The 16,406-nt window shown below is 49.6% G+C and overlaps 1 protein-coding gene across 4 annotated transcripts in view; it reads left to right on the forward strand.

Annotated features, from left to right (window-relative positions):
- FARP1 (FERM, ARH/RhoGEF and pleckstrin domain protein 1) overlaps window positions 1-16,406 on the forward strand; it is a 273,217-nt gene that overhangs the window by 47,999 nt on the left and 208,812 nt on the right. For all 4 annotated transcript variants that reach the window (XM_059377548.1, XM_059377549.1, XM_059377547.1 and 1 more), the window contains one exon: window positions 8,952-9,145. In XM_059377548.1, coding sequence (XP_059233531.1) covers window positions 8,975-9,145 — 171 coding nt within the window. In that variant the 5' untranslated portion in view covers window positions 8,952-8,974. Of the gene's footprint in view, window positions 1-8,951; window positions 9,146-16,406 lie in introns of those variants that run through there.

Consider the following 16,406-nt stretch of genomic DNA (forward strand, 5'->3'; position numbering starts at 1 on the left):
TCTTGTACGGAGACAGGAGGAGCTCTCTCTGTCCCAGAGTCAGGGCCGTCTCTTGTACGGAGACAGGAGGAGCCTGTCCTGCTCCCAGGTAACAGCCCCTCTGGACTTGTAATCTAGTTGGAAGATGCAGGAAGAGAGGAGGAAGGTCTGGAAAGCAGGAGAAATCCAAGCCAAGTACAAGCAAAACCCCAGAGATGATAAAGCAAGGCATTTTTTTCCCCTGAAAGAGTAGATCAAGGAAGGCTTTCTGGAGGAGGTGACATTGGACCCGGGGCAGGAAGGCAATATTTGAGAAGGAAGAATATAGAACAGCACCAGCACCGCGTCAGGAAATGCGCTGTGCGAAACAGCAGAGGCCAGCAGGGTTAGAAAACCACTGATTCACAAGTAGAGGCATCAGGGTAGGTCGATGAACGCCTGGCTAGGAATTTTCACATTTAATTCGGTATTGGTCAGACTCAAGGTTTTTGAGTAAAAAGGGGCTACAGTTAAAACCAGACTTTTGAAATAACATCTATGAACTTGAGAAAACTTCTGCTCAGAGTTTTTCTTGAAGTACTTTCCGGAGACGTGAGGGGTATGTAGGCTAAGGGGGTATGTAGGGGTATGTAGGCTAGCCTGCCGAATGTACTTACCGCTTTTCACTAGGGTTGGAAAGAACAGACGGCGAAGCGTGTCTTTAGGAAGTCGATGGGGTCTCGTCCTCTCCCTGCCTTGTGCTGGTGAATCGGGGCACCCCCACTCGCAGACGGTCAGCCTTCTGGTCTCCTCCCAAATGATCAAACAGGCCAGACAGCCTCTCCCGCCTGTTTGAAGTCTCTGGTTGATGTGAAACAGCTGATCTGTTGTCCTTTCTTTTGCTCCCAGACTTTTTTTTGAAGGAAGCCAATCTTTCCGCATAGATAGCTGTTTTTGAACTTTCTCAAAACCCCTTATCTAAGTCCCTGTGAGGAAGCTGCTGGCCGCCAGCCTTTGGTGGTGGTGGTGGTGGTGGTGCGGGGTTGGGGGGGGTTAGCTCCTCCCTCCCTCCTGGCCTGTGGCTCCGGGGACAGAACACAAGGTGGCTTTGTTACCAGGCAGGGCTGGGGTTACACACCCTTCGCCCTTTGCCCTCCTGAGCGGAGCTGCTCTGGGTCCCCACAAAATGGCCAATGTGCACTCCTTCCTTCTCGACGTGGGGCGCTCAGCACTACTTTGGGGGCTCTAGAACCCAGCCCCGTGGCTTCCTGAAATCTGCGTCTTGGGCTTCTGTGAGTGCCCGTTTTCTGTGAGTTTTTCTTCACTCGGAATTCCTCGGTGGCATTCATTTATGTACGTGTGTCTGCGTGAGTGTGTCTGCTTCAAATGCGTGTATTTAAAGAAAAATGATGGGTGTGTTTTTAAAATTTGTATTTAAGTTCTAGTTAGTTGACATAGTGTGATATTGACGGAAGGGGTTTATCCTTAAAACTGGAAGGAAGAATCCTTTGCGAATTCTTGGTCCAAGTTTGGATGGAGAATTGTCCCCTTTCTTGACTGTGATCTCGTCTCCTTTGGTTTCATGCTCTACATGAGCCGGGGTAGTGAGGAGACGGCCTCCTAGGAGAGGGCCACCTTACAATTGTGTATTTCTGAATGGGTGATAGCCTTCTCAGTCCTTAAGGCGGAGGCCGCTCTCCTACGGGTCACTTGTTTGTCTCCAGAGAGGTTGTGTGTGTTCACGATAGTCGTGTGGAGGCACACACTTTTTTTTCCTAAAGTTTTTATTTTAGGGGCGCCTGGGTATGCCGTCGGTTAAGTGCCAGATTTTGGTTTCAGCTCAGGTTATGGTCTTGGGGTCATGAAATCGAGCCCTGTGTCAGGCTCTGTGCTCAGCGTGGAGCCTGCTTGAGTTCTCTCTCTCCCTCTGCCCTGCGGGGACCCCCTCCCACGATGCACATGTGCTCTCTCTCAAGTTATTTTAACTCACTGAGCCACCCAAGCGCCCCCTCAAGTTATTTTCATTCCAGTTAACCTGTTATGTTAGTTTCAGGGTGTAAGGGAGTGATTGAATTCTGTAAATCACCTGGGGCTCATCACGACATGTATGCACACATTTTTATTTTTATTTTTATTTTTTTTTAAGATTTTAATTATTTATTTGACAGAGAGAGATCACAAGTAGGCAGAGGCAGGCAGAGAGAGAGAGAGAGGAGGAAGCAGACTCCCTGCTGAGCAGAGAGCCCGATGTGGGACTCGATCCCAGGACCCTGAGATCATGACCTGAGCCGAAGGCAGTGGCTTAACCCACTGAGCCACCCAGGCGCCCCGCACACATTTTTAAAGCCTATTTATTGAGGTGTGATTTATAGAGCAGAACGTGAATGGGTGTCAGGCGTACAAGTCAGAGGTTTTTAGTACATTTGCAGAGTTGTGTGACCGTCACCACAACGTGGTTTCAGAACGTTTCCAGCCCCCCCCCCCCCCCCCCCCCCCCCCCCCCCCCCCCCCCCCCCCCCCCCCCCCCCCGCCCCCCAAATCTCCATCCTCCCTCTGACCCTTTCCTGTCCGCCCAGCCCCTCTCTAGAGCCCCAGGAATCCGCTCTCCATCTCTGCAGATCTGTCGTTTCTGGATAATTCCTGCAAGTCAGGTCATTGGCTCTGTAATCTCTTCCATCTGGCTTTGACTTAGCAAAGGGATTCTGAGGTTCATCCGTGTTGTAGCAGGTGTCCGCATTTCGTTTAGTTTTGTTGGTGATGAGGAGTCCCTTGCTCGGCGGGAGCCCTGCCTGGTGGGCTTCGTCTCCTTCCCACCTGTTGGCCCCTCCTTTGTGTGGATGTACGTCTTCATGTCCAGACCCTCCGGGAGATGTCCGGGCTTCGCCGGGGGAAGCACAGTTGCTGGCTCATGTGCTCAATCTGTGATTAAATTTTAAAGAAACTACCGAAGTGTTCTCCCAAGGGCCTACACCTTTTTCTGGTCCCAGCAGCAGCGTGGGAGAATTCCAGCTGTTCCACACTGTAAATAACACTTGTTACCATCACAGTGGGTGTGAAAACGCGTCTTTGTGGATGTCATTTGCATTTCCGCATGACTCACGATGTTGGACGCCCCCCCTCCGAGTGCTTATTAACCGCGGGTGTGTCTTTGGAGATGGAAGTTTTCTTGTACCCCGTTTAAAACCCGAGCTAACAGTTAATGTATCGATTTGGCGTTCCTCTTAACATCTGGGCTTTTCCTCTGTCAGTTTAATCATTGCTGCGTTGTCCGAAGTTCACAATATTCTGCTATTATTGTCGTCTTCCTCTTACGGTATGAATGGAGTTAGAGTTTACCAGTAATCCTTTCCCAGTGTTTTACTCCATTCAGCCCTTGTTTTGCTGAGGGTTAGCCTTCTTCCTTCCAGTAGTTTCTTCCGCAAGGGCTTGGACAACAGTCTTCTGAGCTGTTGACTATTTTAAAATGTGTGACTCTTCTGTTTGAATGAAAAATTGGGTTTAATGTTTTGATTCCTCTTTTCTTTCTTTGAGGACCGTTTTGATAGTTTAAGCATTATGGGTTGCCCTGGGTGAGTCTGAATTTTCATCCCCTCGAGTTTTGTTTGGACTTTGTACCCAGGTGCCCAAATGATTCCTGCTTCATTTTTGAACATCAGTGATCACACAGGAAATGCCTTGGTGTTGATCATCTTGAGTTAGTGATTTCTGGAATATATGTTCATTCACGGCAGAGAATCACCTTCTATTTCTGGAATGTTTTCCTGAATTCTGCCTTAAACTTTTTTCTTTTCTTTCTTGTTCCATTATTATTTTTTAATCACTAGGGACTCTGGTTGTGGGCGAGTTGGTGCACCTGCCTGTCTGCATTGCTATCACTTTTTACTCTGTTTTAAATCTTTTTGCTCCCTTTTCTTCATTTTTCCCATCAAGAACCTCCTATTTTCACTGGGCATCTTTTCTTCTAGCCACTTCCATTTTGGTGACTGTCTTCGTCTGTTTGGGCACTCTAACTGTACCATAGAGTGGGTGACTTAGGAACAGCAGAACTCTCTCCCAGTTCTCGAGGCTGGGAGTCCAAACAGGAAGGCATCTGCTTCCTAGGCTGCTGGCTTCCCGCTGGGTCCTCACATGGCAGAGGGGCTGAGCTAGGGCTCTGGGGGCCCTTCATAAGGGCGCCAGTCCCACTCGTGAGAGCCCCCCCCACAATGTAACCCCTCCCAAAGTACCCCCCCCCCCAACTTGCCATCACTTTGGGGATTTAGTTTCAACAATGAATTTGGGAGCAACATGAACATATATTTTATAGCAGTAACGTTCTTACTCATCTTTCTGGTATTCCCCTGAGGTCTGCCTTTATCCTTTATTTTCTTCTCCCGTTTTCCCGTAGGATTTATAAGAGTTCAGGAAAGCTGTTTTTTTTTTTTAAGATTTTATTTGATTGTACGTAAACAATGAATCTTGGAACACTGAATCAAAAACTAATGTATTGGGGTGCCCGGGTGGCTCTGTGGGTTAAGGCTCTGCCTTCGGCTCAGGTCATGATCTGAGGGTCCTGGGATCGAGCCCTGCATCAGGCTCTCTGCTCAGCAGGGAGCCTGCTCCCCCCCCCCTCCCCGCTCTCTCTGCCTGCTGCTGTGTCTACTTGTGATCTCTGTCAAATAAATAAATAAAATCTTTAAAAAAATGTATTTTATGGTGACTAACATAGCACAATAAAAATTAAAAAAAAAAAAAAAAGAATTTGAGAGAGAGGGAGCCGGGGGAGGGTGAGAGGGAGAGGGAGAAGCAAAAGACTCCCCACTGAGCAGGACGGTGGGGGGTGGGGTGATGGACATGGAGCTCTATCCCAGGACCCTGGTCTTGTGATCTGAGCTGAAGGCATACGCCTCACCAACCGAGCCACCCAGGTGCCCCTCTTGTAAATCCTCTCATGTTTTCGTCCGAGTCCATTATTTCATTGTTTAAGTTGGGACAGCATGTTTGGGACTAATTCTTTTGTTCTTGTTTTTTTTTTTTTTTCTTTTTTTTCTTTTTTCCTTCAATCTAGCATCTTTGTAAAGGTCCTTTGTTATCTGGGGAGTGCTTTATGAACTAGCTATTTGTAACAGCTTCTGGAGAGCCAGGAGACCGTCCCATGCTCATAGGAACTCTGGTGACCCGAGGGGGTGTGTATAATCCTTTTGTCCTCTGTGTTTTCTCTGCTTGCTGGACTGGTAGCATTCCCAGGGCCCTCTCTTTTTCACCTGGCCTTGGTAATGGGCGGCGTCCTGCTGATGGGTCTTACCTGTGTTGTTTCTCCATCAGCCCCATCTCTAGTGGGCTCTCCCACTAGAGATGCTGCATTCAGAGAAGCTCTCGTGCTAACCTCTATGCCTCTTCCCCTGGTTCCCAGAAAGTGCTTGCTGGCTTTGTTGGCTTGGGATATCCTGAGTGTTCGGGGAGCCTGGCTTTGCAGGCATGGGCAGCCTCTCCGTTCCTTCTCCTCTGTCTGACCTTGACGGCAGTTTGGCAACTTTTTTCCCTGGTTTGTGGTTTGGAGTCGCAGATGTGTTTGGAGTGGAGTTGGCGCGCGCGCGCGTGTGTGTGTGTGTGTGTGCGTCCTTAATGCTTTTGGGAACATTCCAAGAGGAATTCTTGAAGCCAGGATACGATGACAAGGCAACTCTAGCTTTTCCATCTTTTCTCTGCCAGTTAAAAATTTTATTTTTCGTTGTAGTTCCTGTTTCATTCAGCCGAAGAGTGAAGTCGTTTCACGTATAGCTTTTTTGCTTTGAGGTCTGGAATGATCATGTTACTAGTAATGTATCACAAGGGAAGAAGGGTTCATTTGCTTTGCTTTGACCATTCCTGAAGGAATTCAGAAGGTACGGGTGATTATGGAGGTCAAGTCCAAGTGGAGCCTGGACTGATCTATAGAGACAGGAGGCTTTGGGGGGCTGGTAGACCTGTTGGCCTAGAAGGCTGTGTTGTGTTACTGGACCCACCAATTCTGATAGCAGGCATCAACGTGGTCACCCCTTTATGACTAGCCAGTGTTCCTCGGGTATTCCCGTGACATTCCTAGGATGCTCAGCTCAGGCCTCTCGGCCGGATTGATATTTGAATTGAGCAGTACTTTCCATGTACAGCCCCGGTCTGCATGCGGCTGGGGAAACAAAGGAGGGACTGCATTGTTGAAGTGTCAGTAGCCAGAGTGGAAATAATACAGGCGTGAGGTCATTTGGAGACGGAGGAAAAAGGAATTTAAGGTACTAAATACCTATCAGTAACTAGCTCACTTTTCATTTTTACGTGCCAAGAGGCTAAAAAAGGACAGTGCGTATTCATCGAGAGATCTTGGGCCCCCGGGGTGGGGTGGGGAGAGGGTTTAGTTTAGGAGGTGAGGCGCCTTGCCCTTTGCTCAGGCAGGACAAGGAGAAGGTGCCTTTGTAGGGAGGGTCCCTAGCATCTTTGAGGTCGGGGTGATGTGGGGGGGACTGGGCCCCTTCCTCTCCGCTGTCCCCTCCCTCGCTGGGCATCTGAGCTGTATCTCCTTGACGCAGGGGGAGGGGGGCAGGGGGCGGGGCCCTGATGCAGTGGGAGGAGGAGGAGGAGGAAGAGGAGGAAGGGGAAGGCATCAGGGGATGCTCTGAATGACAGGGAGGGATTAAGACCAAAGCAGGAAAAAGTGCAGAGCTTGGGTGGGGACAGGCATGGCAAACTGAGCAGATGTCCATTTTCTCTGGAACTTGTGTTTCCTTTTAACCATGAGACCCCAAACAGAAAACCTGCAGGGAAATAATTTTTCGTAGTTTGGGGAGATTGTCTGACACACAGCTGATTTCCTAACTAATCAGAGGTGCACCCCCACGTCTGATTCACTGAGCAAGCAGACGACCCCGTGGCCCCTTGCCCGCGAGGCCTTGCGCTTGGGGCATCGCAGATGAACGGGTCGGGTCCCACCGCTCAAGACTGTCATGGTTTTGGGGTCCTGGGTTCACGTCCCGCATCAGGGATTCCTGTGTAGTGGGGAGTCTCCCGTCTCTGCCTCCTACCCTCCCCGCTCCCAAATCATGTTCTCTTTCTCTCAAATCTTTTAAAAATTTTGTGGGGGAACAATATTCAGCCCATGACCACCTGTTGACTGGGCACAGTGATTCTTTTTTGCGCTCTTGCTCCCCACCATTTGCTTTCATTATGGCTTTTGCTTGTACAGCCAGATGGACTCTGACCCCTCAGCCCGAGTCCATCTCCAGCTTCCCCGCAGGGCCCTGGATGTTCCCAGTCAGACTCTCACCTTCCCTCCCACACACTCTTCTGCTCTAATATAAAACTTTCTGGTCTTTGCTATTCTTCTATATCCTCCTGGGCAGCTTACTGTTAATGTTGGGTTCATTTTTCCATAACCTTGGGTTTATGGCCTCATGCTTTCCTTTCTGTGTCCACTGGCCACGTTGTCCCCTGAGGCACAGATTGTCACAATAGCTTTGTCACTGGACCTGCCATCTTTCTCCAGCGTGTAGGATTAGTTCCTCCTTGGATGGTTTTTCTAAGATTCTGCTTTGCACGTTCTTATCACGCAGGGGTTCCCGGCTGCCTCCAGGGAAGGACCGTGTTTCTCAGCCAGGGCTTGAGCTCTTCGTCATTTGGTTCCAGCCTGTTTTCCAAACCCTCTTTCCACATGAATCCGTATTCTTCCTGTATGCCGCCTAGTTTCTGTCCCATAACTTTGTGGGGGCTCTTCGTCTTCCCCGCAGTGCCTTCTCCTGTGTGCTTGTCTCCTTGCCATTATTATCTGATATTAGAGACTTGATTGAGGACCGTTCCTACCCTCTCAGTGATGGAAGGGCCACCTTCCCCGCCCCCCGCCCATTGTGCTCTGCCCTGTGATCCTGCATATCCAGAAAGGGCCCAGCATCAAGCATCCGTTGTTGGAATCTTTATGCCCCGTTCTGTGTCAAGCCAGGTGCTGAGATCCAAAGATATCAAGCTTTGATTCCTGCTTTAGGTCTTGAGGCCCTGGGGTCCTGGGAGGTGTAATCGGGCAGAAGCCCATGGGACTCACCACCATGGTAGCATTGAATGACGGGTGTGGGTGCAGAGGGGGCAGTGGTACCAGAGTCCTCCTGCCCAGGGGTCGGGGATGTGATCCTGGAACGGAGTTCAAAAGCCAGGGTGGAAGTTTCCAGGTGGAGAAGTAGTGCAAAGCGTTCAGCCCGCCAGAGCCATGCTCCAGAGAGATCTAGAGCAGGACAAAGGGGAGGGGGAGGTTGGAGTGAGGTGGGGTGTGGCTGGGTCAGGGGAGGGGGACGGGGCCAGGCATGTAGAGGAAAGAAGATTGGGTTTTGTTTCTAGGGAAGTGATGTTGTTGATACCATTATATGTGAAATGATTTCTTGGGAATGGGGGGCCCGTGGGGCGGGTGGCAGGAAAGAAATGAATTAGAAGGTGATTGTGATAGAAACAAGCCGAAGAAATGGAGGGAAGAGACCCTACCCTACGTCGCCTGTGTTGTGGCATCGCGTGTTTACCTTCCTCAACAGATTCTAAACTCAAGAGCCACGATGTCTGCTTTATTTTTTTATCTTGATCAAGCCCATGTTTCTTTGCATGTTCTGTGTGCATGACAGCTAACTAAGGGACACTGATGGTACGGCTTAGGCATTGCTTATCCTCTTCTCTCCAGACGCCAAAAGCCATGCCCGGCTCACTGTGGGCCCTGAATACTGTGCTGGACGCCGCAAAATTTGTACTATGAGAGCGGACTGTAAAACTAGGGAAGAAAATACGTTAAAATACGCACCACTGTTGGCATGTTTTGGTTGGTTGAGGGAGACCTGACATTTCATGAAGGCACGAAGTCGCCCATGTGTGAGTCCCATGTGGGGGGAGCGACGGCCCACCGAGCTGTGGCTCCTTGGATTCGAGGACGGCTCGGAGACCGCAGATGCCCCTGAGGTCTTGACATGCGTTGCGTCTTCTGACGGGTTTTTCTTTCTCACTGCTTTCCGCAGATATTCTAGAGTCTGCTTTCACCATGGGAGAAATAGAGCAGAGGCCAAGTCCAGGATCGCGACTGGGGGCCCCGGAGAACTCGGGGATCAGCACCTTGGAACATGGTCAGAAGCCGCCCCCGACGCCTTCTGGGAAACTCATGTCCATCAAAATCCAGATGCTGGATGACACCCAGGAGGCATTTGAAGTTCCGGTAAGTTGGGGTAGAGGTGTGAACTCAGACAGGTGGGCAGCCTTCAGGACGGGGAGGTTCCTCGAATCCCCTTTTTCAGTGACCGGAAGTGGCGGGAGTTGGGGGGTGCGGTCCACACCCTCCCCCCCCCCCCCCCCCCCCCCCCCCCCCCCCCCCCCCCGCCCCAGCACGCTCTTCTCACCCGATCTGGTTCTCCGCCATCCAGTATTGTGACTCATGCGTGCACGGCCTAGATCGTGGTCTCAGTGGGCCGATCACTTGAATTACAGACTTTCCTACGAGAGTATGTGTGTGTATGTGTGTGCACATGTGATCTGTATATATTTGAACTGGATGCAGTTGTGGTCTTGTCTCATTTGCTCACTACAAGTCTTCCTCTCACGGTGCGTGTGTGTGCATGTGCGTGTGCCGCTAATCTAGGGTACGGGCAAGAAAAGTCCTGAGAAAATCATCAAAGAGCCCCATGTGGGTTTTCATGCCAGGAGAGATGTGGGAGGTTGGGGGGGAGCAGAAAAACCCTGATCTAGGTCCACAGTTTAGCAGCCCCACAATTAGAGAGGGGTGTCTCTAGACACCAGGAAATGGAGGTGTCTGGGAGCCAGGCAGAGAGGGAAGAATCAATAGCCTTGGCCTCTTTCTTCCATAGGAGCCCTTTACCCTGGCCCTGGCCCCCATGCCCCTGCGGTTCTGCCCTTTTTCCTCGAGCCCCGCCTCCTCCTCCTCTCCCGCCTCCTCCTGCTGGAGGGTAGGGAACCGGCACCAGGTACAGGTGGTGAGATTTCTTGGGCCCAAGGCGGGGAGGGTGAGATGAGTGCTCTGGGCACTTTAGAATTTGGACCGCACTTTGCTCCGGAATCCTTGTCCCTCACGTGGATTGGGGTCCGCAGACCTTGTTTGGGGCATGCTTCGGGTTTCGTTTTCTGCATTCTGTCTCAGGTACTCTACAGCGAATCTGGCACTGTTGGTGGGGAAGACAATCACTCCTGAATTCTCAACAGCCAACTAAAACACAAAACTTTGGGAACGTAACCTGTTCTTAAAGTGGAGACGACCCGTCTATTACTCCTGCTGGCTAGAGGGACTGTGGGATTTAAGAGTTGACACAGACGTCTGTAACCTGTCATTTAATCACTTATGCAGTACGATTCACTAAATCATACTCCTCTTAATATCGTTCCAAGAGTGCGAATTACCATTAAGTGTCTCAGGGAAAAGTAAACCTCAGAATAGCTGTGCTGAAAACTGCCAGTTTATTGTACATTTATTTTCTTGTTGTGGAAGGTTTGTCTTTCAAGGGCTGGGGAACATCTCTGTATTCTGGTGAACAAAGCGCTTTGCCAGTCTGCTGAAACTGTGAACATAAATGAGGGCATCTGCCAGCCTGTTAGAATTAGGCCTTCTGGAACAGGTACCCCCCCTCCCACTTTCCAGTGCCTTCTCTTCGTTGCCAGACTGGTTTGGTGAGGTATTTAGTTTCAGGGTTTCCTGTTGGGCCTGTACTAAGGGCCTCTGAGCCCAAGTCTCTAGCTACACATTCTGTTAAATGGTGTTCGTGTGTGGTTTGGACTGAGGACCGATCAAATATTAATGTTGGGTGTGCGAACCACAGGGAGTGTTGTTCACCTGCATTTCTTCAGTGTCCCTAAACCAAAGAATGTCACTAACAGCTAGGAACGGTATAGGATGTCCCTAAGGAAAGGAATGAAAGTAGGTTTTCGTTGTTTAAAATCATTTGACTCGATGATGGGATGCCTGGGTGGCTAAGTCGGTTTAAACATCTGCCTTCAGCTCAGGTCGTGATCCCAGGGTTCTGAGTTCAAGCCCCGCATCAGGCTCTCTGCTCAGCTGGGAGTCTGCTTCTCCCTCTGCCTGCTGCTCTCCCTGCTTGTGCATGCTCTCCCTGACAAATAAATCTTTAAAAATTTTATTTTACTAGATAGTTGCTGGTGTCTATGTTTTACAATTATAACCCCTCTGTCTGGAAGTAACTTTTCTCTTTTCCTCCCCATAAACTTCTCTGCACCCTTAAGAACCCTACTATCATTTTATCCAGACGCTAACATTGGAGATAGTGTCTGGGCCTTTTTTTCCCTCCCTCAGACCTCTTCCCTTATGCACCTATAAGGGTTGGGTTCAAATTTCAGCCTTTTTTTACTGACTTCTTGATCACTTCGGACAAGTACCTCTCTGTATCTTTGCTTTCTCCTTTGTAAAATGAGGCTAGTAATAAACCCCACCTCCTATGATGATGACGTTTTTCCGGGCGCTTTATTCCAGCTCAGCACCTACTAAACCCTCATGCAAATAGGATGGGGTGGTGCCTTTGCCACTTCCCTGGACAGGGACCTTGCCTCAGTGTCTTATTCCTGGCCTCTAGCACAGTCCCGGGCATGTAGTCATTGCTCATTAAAATGTTTGCTGCCTGCATGTGAGAATGAGTTTATCTTACAAGTAGAATTTAATGTCCTTTTTTCCATGCATCTCATCCATTCATATTTTATTTTGAGTTTTCTATTGGCCAGAATGCTCTTTCCCAACCAGTGGGTAACAGATGTTTTCTGAAACTGCCTGCAGACAGGCAGATATCAGCATTTTTATTGACAGAGCTGATTCAAAATTGCTACCTTGTGCTCTCTATTCGGAGAACCAGCCAGGCCTTCACGCAGCTGGAAGGCCTCCGGCTGGCCAGGGTGACTCAGTCCTAGCACTCAGAATGGGAACACAGTGACTCAGGATCGCAAGGGCCCCAGCCGCCTGTAGCTGCTGGAAAACCTCGCTCCCCACCTTTTTGCTGGGAGTTCGTAAGGCTGGGTGTCTGATCCTGGCAGGGTCTCCCTTGCCCCCATGGGACCACTCCTTGGATTGGGCGCCGCCAGAGAATGAACAATCCTTCCTTACTCCCGTTTGCCACACGGATGAGCAGGGCGTGCGGCCAGAAGTCCTGGCAGTTTCCCCTCGCGAGCATTCTTCTCTGAACCCTGTACTTCCTTGGGGATTGGATTTCCTGAGCTTTTTCTCATTAGTTTTGTTTCAGCGTAGAAAGCAGGCAGAGTCCTCATTTAAACTACGAATTCCCTAAACCCTTCCTAGCTCAGATAACCAAATTGTGGTCTGCATGGTTGTCTTTCTTCGGAGGCTTTCTCAAAGTGTTGAACCTTTCAAAAAAGCCTCCCTGGTGAGCACGGGTTTATTCTTGGTGGGCCCATCAGCCCCCTTTGCTCTTGAACGTGGACGGTCAGCTTAGGTATACTCTGCAGAGTGGGCAGTTAAAGCTCAGTACTGACTGTAAATTCTTAAATGGTGTTGTAGCCTCTTTATGTGGAAAATGATGTGCAAATAAGCCTCACCCGGGGGCCTGGGAGCTACAGTCTTCCCTTCCACCTGGAGGCTGTAAAACGGAGTGCCTCGTGCAGCTCCGAAAGGGTTAATGACACTTCTCCCTGCCCCTCACCCCAGCCAGGGCCATCCCCCACTCAAGATCTCTGAGAAGGTTTTGTGTGTCCTGGCCTCCTGACCCTGCTGGTAAACAAACACTGTTCGTACTGACGTTGGTTGGTCGTTGGTTGGTTGCATTGAAGCAGATGGTTTCTCCTCCAAGTGTTTATTCAGTTCGTGTTTTCATTAGCAAGGTCACTCTAGGAAGAGTGGAGAAGATCGGGGGATAGAAGAGGAAGCCATTTCCTTTGCTGCTTTGGAGCTGCCCTGGTTAAAAAAAAAAAAAAAGAAAGAAAGAAAAAACACGTAGGAAAGTCACTCATGGGACCAGAGGACACCTGGTCTGGGTTGAGTTGGCAGGTGTGGCTGGGTGGGGGGCCGGCCGGGCGGCGGGGGGAGCCTTCTAGAAGCAGTGCCCCGCATGAGTTGTGGTAGAAGGAATTCTGGTGGCTGGTGTCCACCGTGGCCATCCCAGGGTCCCATCATTGCGCTTTCCGTGTATCTGTCGTGTCCTCACCTCCCTCGGAAGCCTGTATAGCTCCCAGGTGTCAGAGGATAAAGTAGATTCGTGATTTGTGAGTGTGTGGAGGCTGGGGGGAACGGAGAGCCTCCCCCAAGGTCCAGACCGCCGAGCAGCTAGGGCGACGGTGCCCGAATTCCCCACCACTGTCCCTGTGGGTTCCCCTTCTGTGGTGGCATCTCACGGAGATCTGCTTTCGTTGCCATGCTGGTTGGGGCTCCAGTGTGTAGGGCGTGAGCGCTGGGGGGCGGGGCCTCTTGTGTTCCTGTTTATTATCCAGTCCCACACTTGGGGGTGCCTACACGTGGGACCCACCCAGCTTCACTTCCAACACGTTTCTCTCCAACCTGCCAACTGTCCAGGGCCCCTGTGGCTCTCGCTGGGGGCCCTGCTTGGTCTCCTTCCAGTGCTTATTGTCTGCCCCTCTAATTAGACTTGGAACCCCCGGCTCTAATCTTCTTAATTAGTTCCTTTACATCCATGCGTGAGACTCAGTTTGCTTATCTGCAGCATGAGGCCTTTGGTCTAGATGATAGTAAAGGCCTTTCCCCTCCCTTTTTTGGAAGCTGGGACTCTCCGCATTGACATCCTTGTTGATGGATTAACTTTTCAGGACTAGTATTTAATTGTCCCAGCAGATGGTAAACTCTTTGAGAAAAGGAATTTCTTTTCAAAACAAAAGCAAAAGCAACCCTCCCCCCAAAACAAACAGACCCCACACTGGTTGGATACAGAGTGTTATCTAGTGAGCAGTGAAAAACGAGAAAAAGTGGGGAGGGTGAACCAGTGTGCTGTGATTTCTGTGATTTTTATGCAGCGTCAGGAAACTGACAGTATTTATCTTGCAAGTGTGTGCTGGGGGGTTACTTACATAAATCGCACTGATCTCAAATGGGCTAAACGATACTGCGTTGACAGTGGGAAATAGAAGATTGAAAGATACCAGTAATTTTCTAGATAACACATTGTTAGTAGGAAATCCGCTTGTTGAAAACAGCATGTCCTACTAAGAGTCCTTAGAGGTTGTTTTTTTTTACTGGGGGCAGAATGATCTCTGTTAAGTCAAACCTTATTTGTCTCTTGTGGTTCACCCCCCCCTTTTTTTTTACTTATTAAAGATTTTATTTGAGAGTGCATTCAAACATGAGCACAGGGGAGGGGCAGAGAGAGAGGGAGAAGCAGATTCCCTGCTGTGCAGGGAGCCCAACGTGGGGATCCCAGGACCCTGGGATCATGACCTGAGCCGAAGGCAGATGCTTACCCGGCTGAGCCACCCAGGTGTTCTCTTAATGGTCCATCCCTACATGATGAAACATTCGTTTCCTTTTCTTACCTTTCGAAACGAAACTTGTTTAATGTCTAATTTTCATGAAACTGGGCTTGACCTCTGTCGGGAACTTGTTCTCCATGGGCTTGGGTTCTTCGGAAGGTCTTACACGTTTCTAGAATTTTAAAGCTATCTTCATCACCTGGAGCTCAGAAACGGGACCCAGACCAGTTTGTCTTTCAAGGTTCCCCGGCTCCTGGGTGGGCCTCCCCTTGATGCCTCACCCAGAACAACAGTGTCTTTAGGAAAGCAGACTCCTTTTCTCTCTTGGTCTTTTTAATTCTGAATGCATTTTGTGTCCCGGCCCCTCCTCCCTCTAATTTATTTCTATTTTAGCCATCTTAGAGAAGGTGCCCCTTTGGATAAGCCGCTGAAAGTCACTTTTTTGGGGGGGGCCCCCAAAAGATGGAATATATGTTTAACTGAAGGTTTTTTGAGTGTGAGGGGGGACTAGATCTTCCTTTCTTAAAAGTGTTGTGCTTCTCACTGCTCTGGAATTCCAAGCTCCTGGCAGTGGGGTGAGCTGTTCCCTCCAGTGGATCGGAAGAGAGTGATGCTGGGAGGCAGATAGGGGTCCCAGGACTACTTGATTTCTCTCTCCGTCTCTTGCTTTTTCTTTTCTTTTTTTGCATGCAGTGCACTTGGAAGGGGATTGGGGGAGAAGGAGGAGGAGTGGAGAAGGAGTTGATGGTATTGAGACCGGAATAAAATTTAGTTGGCCATTTAAAACCTAGCAGGAAGTGGCATCTGCCCAGAGATCCTTTTTTTTTTTTTTTCTTTTTCTTTTTAAAGATTTTATTTATTTGAGAGAGAGAGAGAGAAAGAGAGAGCATGAGAAGAGGGAGAAGCAGACTCCTGCTGAGCAGCGAGCCTGATGTGGGTCTCAGTCTCGGGGACTCCAGGATCGTGACCCCAGCCGAAGGCTTAACCGACTGAGCCACCCAGCGGCCCCCGAGCCGCTGCTGAAGCAGCTGCAGTCTGAACGGGAACGAGTTCACTCAGCTTTTTAAAAATTTGTGTTTCTTTCCTTATCTGTGTTGCTTTTGGCTCTTTTCGTTAGAGTTTCTGAAATAGTATTTTATGTGCACTCTGCCCTGCATTGTCCTTTCTTCTGTTTTTATTTAACTGGAATGATCAATGGTGCTGTCTGGGTCGGGCCTCGTGAGGTTACATTTAAAGGCCATTTTAATAGATGAAAACTTTTTTCTTTTTTTTTCATAAATCATTTCAGCCTAATCGTGTTAGTCTCCCTTTCTGGCTCCTTGAAGCCAAGAGTCGAATTTAGATGTTGGCCTGAAATGTTCGTTGGGGCGCCCTTTTCAACTTCGACGTAAATGCTTGTGATCAAAGTCGGCTCCGCAGCTCTCATCGTGATGGCTGGAATTCGCTCCAGCTGTTGACTCTCTTCTCCCTGAAAAGGCTCTCAGTAGAACCTCATAAATTAAAACAAAACAAAACAAAACAAAAAAACTGTAATTGAGAATGTCTGTCTCTGGCATTAAAATGGACCAATATCCTGAGCAAACAAAGGGAATTTTAGAGCTGCTCCCCATCCCCCTCCTTTAATTGGAGATAATAAATTTTCTAGTTCCAAGAAACACAAGGGTTGGAGGGGAAAATCCAGGACACTGGATCCTGGCTTATTCATTACTCCGCGGCTGCGTGGCCCCGGGTGGGTCGATGACTATTCTCTCCACTGATTTCCTCCCCGAGGATGAAGGACGCCTGCCTCACGGGGCCAAGGTGAAGTCCGAGGAAACCCTTCCTGCAGAGCCCTGGACTCGAATCAGCCTCTCAGGAAAGTCTCTTTTTTTGGTCCTCCTCGGCTGCTAATAAGCTTTAGTTGCTGGATTGTTCTTGAGCAAAATTGAGACTGAGATTGGAAAATCCCCCCTGTGTTGCCCGCCCCCGCCATCCTCGAACCCTCCCCCCCCCCCCACGTTTATGCCTCCTCCCCCCCTCATTCATACATTGAAACC

Source organism: Mustela nigripes, chromosome 15, assembly GCF_022355385.1.
Source record: "Mustela nigripes isolate SB6536 chromosome 15, MUSNIG.SB6536, whole genome shotgun sequence".
Taxonomy (NCBI): Eukaryota; Metazoa; Chordata; class Mammalia; order Carnivora; family Mustelidae; genus Mustela; species Mustela nigripes.